A 7,792-nucleotide genomic window follows, 5' to 3' on the forward strand; every position below is an offset into this window, starting at 1 on the left:
GTCACATTAGATTGTTTGTGTATATGTGTCAGTGTTTCCCTTTATCAATAATGATCGTAGTTTGATATAATTGACATGGTGCATCTTACCTTTAATAATATAGTATTAATGTATTTATACACATAACCATTTTCGCTGGACAGAAGCATAATTACTGCTCATATAGTATAACATATCATTAAATGTAGCAATAATTGTATAGCAGAAGTATAATATTTATTGACATAATTTATAGATTGAATGTTATTGCTTTTCTTTCAGTGTGCGGAGATATATAAATTAGATTGGGATTCAATAAATAATTGTGTTTCAAGTGCAGATGGTAATATCTTACTTAAAAATCACGGTGACAATACTCATGGTCTTCGACCTGCTGTAACTTTTATACCAACAGTATTGTTAAATGATGTAAGTATGTGTCCAATTCTCTTGAGTTCTGTATAATTGTTGTCCTAACATACCGTGAAACATGTAACTTCTACGTTAATTTGACATTTTTTTTTTTTTTTTTTTTTAAATTAAGTCAAGTAGTAATGATGATAAAATTTATGTTTCTTCGAGAGAAAATACAAGATATCAGCACTTGTGTATAATTCTGTATTGTGCACACTGCCTTCTACAAACGTTTCACCTTCATTATTCCATTTTTCGTTTTTCTATTGCAACGAGAATATGGTTACTCCGCTGGCAGTGTGCACCAAGCACGAACAGAAGACAGTGATCATGCGACAAAATACTGTCTTCAACAACAGATGTCGCCGTTAGGTATGAATTGCTGGCTTCAGATTGTTGAAATGTTAATTTTGCGCCCCTTGTCTTCCAGTATAGGCCTTTTTCAGACCTAAATATATTTGGCACCACCTTTATAATAATAATAATAATAATAATAATAATAATAATAATAATAATAATAATAATAATAATAAATTTTATTGTAGTTCACCGCAATAACATATCTTAAATATTATTACCTTACAAAAATTAAATATTATCGTATTCAAAAAACTCATCTATTGAATAAAATGGTGTTTTTACTAAGTAAGAATATAACCTATTTTTGAAGCTACCCATAGGTGGTTGTGTCACTTCTATAGGTAATTTATTATACAACCTCACACTCATGGCTTCATAGCTATTTTGTGATTTTGTTAATCTCAAATATGGTACGTTGACACGTCTATTATTTCTAGTGTTGTATGAGTGTATGTCATGCCTATAGTGTATTTCTGACGTTTTGCCCTTTATATACATCAACACATTGTGTATATATACAAATTGATTACCGTCATTATTTTTAATCGTATGAATAATAGTTTACAATGACACGTATTCTCTGCATTCGTCATTATTCTCACTTTTTTGTAACAACAGAACGTCATTCACATGGCTACCATTTCCCCATAACAGTATACCATATAGTAAGATACGCTGAAAAAACGCTTTCTCTTGGAATTCCGAGTGTTGAACTTCTTTTTCATTAGTGATTTTGGATATTTCCAGTCCATACTTCCTCTCTAAATTTTCTCATCATGAGAGACTCACTTGTGACTGTTTCGCTCAAAACTTAGTCGCCTTCATTGTTGCTGTTGAGTAAGTGGTAGATAATTGACGCACGTCCTGCTCCCTCTTCGCATGTCACGGTTGTTCGGCTATTTCTAAACATTCTATCCGCTCGTACACACTTCTACACGGTAGAGCACTGTTCTCGTGTAGTGGTAAATGTCTCTGATGAATTTCAGTTTGACACACCTTTAGACTAGACAACTCGGGTCATTCTCTTCTACGCTTCTATGATGCATAGTGTCAACCAAGCGGCTATGTTCTTTCTGCAATAAATAAATAATAATAATAAAAAAAGGAGTAATTAAGTTTAAACTCTCATAGCATTACCACGGCAATATAATCTTATAATATATTAAGGCAGTCTAAGGAGAGATAAGGGGAAATTGCTGTTAATTTTTTACTTTCCCTCGTAGGTTTGTCTGGTGATAAGTCGTCTTTTTATGTAGGATTTAATTTCATATTGGATTGTAATATTAAACCCTAAATAAGAGAGAAGTGGAACGTTCTGAATGAATTGCATATTAACCTAATCTCTGTATAAAAGAAGTTCTGACTGACTGATTGAATGATCAACTCTAAGGCTAAATCTTTTAAGCTAGAAACTTGAAATTCGGACAGGGTATATGATTTGTTGTGTAAGGTCCCACTAAGGAAGAATTTTTGGAAATTAGACGGGCAAGGGGGTGAAAGAGGGGTGGCAATTATTTTAAAATGTCCATATCTCGGGATCTCTGAAGGTCAGAGAAATGAAATTTGGTTTATGGATTACTGATTTAAAATAATTAGACATGTCTTTCAGTGTTTTTTAATATTTGATCTAGAAGGGAAGAAAATGGGGTGAGAAGCATAAAGAGTGGGAATTACAGTTATTATAATAAGATGTTCATATTTCGGTATCTCAGGATAGTGACATGAAATTCGGTATTTGGACTTTTCATTTAATATGATTAGACACGAGTTTCACTGCTTTTTAATATTTGCCCTGGAAGGGAAGGAAAAGGGAGGTTGTAATTATTAAAATACCACGGGTATATCTCGAAATTCCTTAAGAATAGAGATTTGTTAATGAAAGAAATGTTCAAGCGTTTTTTTTTTTTTTATTGTATTTTTTTTTTTTTTTTTTTTATGGTTCTCTTAGAAGGGAAGAAAAAGAATGGTGGTTGCATTTGTTATAATAAGATGGCCATATCTTGAAATCCCATAAGGTTAGAAACATATTAGGGATGTAGAAGTGCTAGGCCGTAGGCCGAGCAAACCCAGAAGTCTAGAGACGAAGTCCCCAGCTAGCCACAGATAAGTATCTAATATAATCATTGTTTTAACGTATGATACTATATTCCTGTATTTGTGCATATATAGCGTACATATCAGGCAAGAAAGGTGAAATTGCTCTCTCTACTCGGGACAGACCCTTGTGACTTACAGGCGGGAAGATATGTCTCCATGACCTCAGAATAGATTCAGCGGGTGAGCAAACACAAAAATAAAATGAGAAAATAAGTCATTCTTCACCAGGAATGGAATTCTTACTGTCTACTTGGTAGGTAGAAGTCTTTCCGACTACAAAGAAACTGATACCGCAATCATGTCCAGTTGGATGGATACCTACCCCATTTTAACTGACAGCCATTCATAATTATGTGATCCCTGCTGGAGAAAATTGGGGTATGGGTAAATCGAAGCTAAGTACAGATAATCTTATACGGTAGACGTCGCAGTCTGTGCGTCACACTAATATTAATAATGAACACGTACGCTGGAGGGAAAACATGTCGCTACAGGCCTCTGAGCGCCGAGCACACCAATGTTTTTTTTTTTTTTTTTTTTTTTTTCGTTCGTTCGTTAACAGAAGATTGTCCACCGAAAAAATAGTTGACTTTGAACTACTTACCTGGGCAATAAATCCTCTTTTTCCACCACTGATTGTATTTGACCGCCATGAGTTCGAATGATCACCCGACAACGTCGTTTCTTCTATAGCAAATTACTACGTAGAGTGGGAAGGGGAATGTCTCCCACACTGCTTTGACAACTTTCCCAAGACCCTGCAAGGTACGGGGACGTCGTTGAGCAAGTGCCTGTTGGAAAAATCCGAATCTGCAGTAGTCCGTTGGACAGTCATCCGGAGATTTCACAGGACGTGAACGGAACTGGAATTACTAGAATTCCCATCTCTTCTGCCTCCCTTGCATAGAACAACTCCTGGGATGATCGAGCGGTATGCCTAGAGCCCTTGTTCATAGATCCTTATGTTTGTGATTTCGTCACCGTATAAGTGGGAAAGGTGTTTGTCATACCGAGGGTATAAGACATTCTCCTGGAAGTAAGCTGCGTTGGATTGGTATTGAAAAGTACAAGTAGCATGGTTCCCCGACTGCAGTCTCCCGCCACCACCAGAAATATTAGAAGAAAATTTCCTTGCACTAAGTTAGAACTGCTCTTGACTCGTTTGATAACAGAAAATGGATCGAACTCTGCTGATCTCATCATAGGCAGAGCTATCCTCATTCAGGATACACACTCATTTCCACTTATCCCCTGCGAGATATGTTTCACTAACCTGTACTGACTGTGGCGCTCCGTGAGGCGGTATCCGCGAGCTTTGTGACACACTTCCAATGCGAAGTTCTTTCTGATATTAAACTGTCCCTTTTGAGGTACTGTGTCGTATAGCCAAATTTCTTGCGTTGGAGAGTGACCTGTGTCAATCAGTGCGCATCATATTCGGGTTTCGAGGGGGCTGAGACGGCTCCTCACAATTTCCGGCCGACCTCGCATCGCTGATTTGTTGGACACCTCATCGAATGATGAGGCCCACACTAGTTTTGCTGACGGTGTAACTCTTTTTGCATTGTTTCACTATTGCTGAATTGCTATAATGGACTTCGGAAAGTCCACAAATGACTTCCCCTCTCCCTCAGAGTCGACTATTTTTATTGGGGGTAACCTTCTGTAGCAGTCACTTTGTAAACGGCAGAACTTAGTCTGGTATTGGCCGAGTTAGTGATACTCCACTGTATATTCCATGCAGTTTTGAAATTCGTTTGTTTCAATCATATATATTAAGAGAGGAAGATAAATTTAAATATTAACTATATACGTTAAGAATGTTGCTTTCCGTTCGTAAGAAATAGAGAAGCGGTAAGTGCATTATTATTATTATTATTATTATTATTATTATTATTATTATTATTATTATTATTATTATGATGATGATGATGATGATGATGATGATGATGATGATGATGATGATGATGATGATGATGATGATGATGATGATGATGATGATGATGATGATGATGATGATGATGATGATGATGATGATGATGATGATGATGATGATGATGATGATGATGATGATGATGATGATGATGATGATGATGATGATGATGATGATGATGATGATGATGATGATGATGATGATGATGATGATGATGATGATGATGATGATGATGATGATGATGATGATGATGATGATGATGATGATGATGATGATGATGATGATGATGATGATGAAGAAGAAGAAGAAAGGAATGGAAGCATCGTGAATTCAAATACTAGATATTCTACTATTCAAAATTGTATCTAGTATATAATGCATATTGAAAAAAAGAAAAAAAAAAGAAAGAAAGAACACAACAACTTAAAATTAAAACAGATAAGATAAAAAGCGTAAAATGTAAATATCAAAAGAACTATTGAAGTTTTGGTTTTCATAAATTTATCGTAAATTTACTGTTATTAGGTGTAGATCGTTAAGTATTGTTCCTCTTTGAGTATCACTGAATCATAATTTTCCGTTTTCTTCACAGAGTCAAGATGATCAAGCTTTAATTTTAAAAGACTTGTTTAATGCAGTTTGTAAAAAATATGAGGTAAGACTATACTTTTTATATTCTTTATGATACATTTGGACTTTTCGTTTGTATTTGTAATCGAACATAATGTTTCAATTTTGTTCATCATTCCATGTCGTAACACCAATTAAGTCAAATAATAATAATTAGTAGATAATAAAAACTAAATAGAATTAGTACATCAAAGCAATTATAATATTGTAATCAGTCATTACAAAAGGAAATTCTATAACAAGAAAAAGTCAGTTTCGTAAGATACAATAGATACACAGATGATTTCGTTCTGGTCTACAAAGAGGATAAAGCTCTATAAAATGTACCTATTGAATTTAAAAATATTCACCCCAAAATTAAGTTTACCATAAAACTTAAAATAATACTAAGATTAATTTTCTAGACAAGACAAGAGATTTCACGAATATGTACAGAAAACAGAATTCTATAGAAATATCGGCGCGTTCCACAATAATTAACTCTAATGTTTGAATTTCTTCTTCAAAGTTTACAAATTAGTATCAAGAAACCAGAATATTAACAATCAACTAGTCTTTGTATATAAAGTCGGTACCCAAAGTGTTTATAATAAACAATCGTTAGGTAAATGGAAATAAAAAGCTGTAGACATTTACAAAATAGGACATCATCATCCTAGGTATTCTGCCATTATTGGCAGGCCAGTTGCCGCAACTGAGAAGCTTCCGTGCTCCACGGTCTTCTAACCTCTTCGTCATCACGTACTACATTTCTATTTTGATATCGTCCATTAATTGTAATCTCCTTTGCCTCCTCCCTCTCTTTCCTGCCACCATACCCTCTAGCACGTCCCTCATGATCAGTTCGTTCTTATCCAGTGACCAAATCACTTTCTCTTCCTCTTCTTAATAATATCTAAAATTGTTCTTTCGTCCTCCACCAAGTCCTTCTCATTTATTTTCTGCTCGACCTCAGGTGCATGAGGTCTTTGGTTCGATCCCAGCTCGCACCAAGTGAGCTTTGTGGTGGACAAACGCCGTGCGTGGGTGTTCTCGAGGTTCTCCCGTTTCCTCCCACTTTCTTCATTCTACCATTTCATTCATTTCTGATTATCACCGTCTCCTTTAGCCTAGCCAGCGTAACGTGGGACGTAAAACTTAAAAGATTCCATTTCATTTCATTTCGTTTTCCGCTCGACCTAGCTAATTCTCTCCATTCTTTTCCACGCTCACATTTCGAAAGCTTCGAGTCACTTTCCATCACTTTTGTGTAATGTCCATGTTTCTGACCCATACAGTACAATACTCCATACGAGGCATTTTATGAGTCTTTTTCTCAACTCTGTTGAGGGTCCCACAAAGTAGTATTCTCTTCGTCCTAACTTTTTTCCATTCCTATCTTTGCTTTTATTTCACGTTCGCATTTCATATCATCACTAATAATACTGCCTAGATATCGAAAACTAGTCACCTGTTCTATTTTCTCCCCTTCATCTCTATTTAACAAAATAGGACAAACGTCAAAATAAAAAAAAAATAAAAAACAGAAAAGCATAAAGCAAAAAGCAGAAAAATAGATAATCTCTTTCAATCAGGATTTTCCTACAGAATGCAAGAAATTATGCAAAAATGTGGTGGCATACATACATACATAGTTTATAGTTTTAATAGTTTTATACCATATATATAGTTTTAATATTTTTAACAGGATACAAAAGTTACTACGTAGACGCAGAAGTAATTTCTGGCATTTACAGGTTGTATGTACTTGTGATCAAACCTGCATAGGTATGACGAAAAGAAACATTAAAACTTCAATCCAAAAGATTAATAAAGACTTTAAGGACAATAATGAAGCGGTTTCAGGACTGTCAAAACACCTAAGTGAATCTATGCGTTCCACAAAACAAACGGTTTTGCATAAAGTCTTTTCGCTTATAGAAAGACAAGTATACGAATCTTCTATTACCAGGACCAAGGACCGTAAATTAAACCTAGATAAAGGAAGCTTAGATGAGCAATGGGAATACATCATATAGCAAACAATACAATGTTATACATACTGTTATTGTACCGAAATTTCCACATCATTCGAGTGAATACACTTCGAAAAACTTCCCTCTAGTACAATGATAGTGGATATGAGAGCACTGTTGTTGCAAAGTAAGATAAGATAGGGAGATGTTCATAATTTGTTCGATGTGTACAGTTATGAAATCTTAAAAAAAGGCGTACAAATCTATAGGATTTCAAACTAAAGTGCTGAAGTTATCCTTTTTACCGAACACAAGAGAAGAAACATGAACTAAACGGTTCAGAAAGTGATCCGGAGGTTTAGACTTGCGAAATATCCTTTTAAAATAAATAAATAAAGACGCACCACCACACAGGTAACAATAT

The 7,792-nt window shown here is 35.0% G+C and overlaps 1 protein-coding gene across 2 annotated transcripts in view; it reads left to right on the forward strand.

The window, feature by feature from the left end:
* Positions 1-7,792, forward strand: part of LOC145673424 (gamma-interferon-inducible lysosomal thiol reductase-like protein) — a 44,274-nt gene that overhangs the window by 21,427 nt on the left and 15,055 nt on the right. For both annotated transcript variants that reach the window (XM_081743118.1, XM_081743119.1), the window contains exons 4-5: positions 262-408; positions 5,376-5,438. In XM_081743118.1, coding sequence (XP_081599244.1) covers positions 262-408; positions 5,376-5,438 — 210 coding nt within the window. The remainder of the gene's footprint in view (positions 1-261; positions 409-5,375; positions 5,439-7,792) is intronic.

The sequence above is a fragment of the Thermobia domestica genome, chromosome 16, assembly GCF_964235325.1.
Source record: "Thermobia domestica chromosome 16, izTheDome1.hap1.1, whole genome shotgun sequence".
Taxonomy (NCBI): Eukaryota; Metazoa; Arthropoda; class Insecta; order Zygentoma; family Lepismatidae; genus Thermobia; species Thermobia domestica.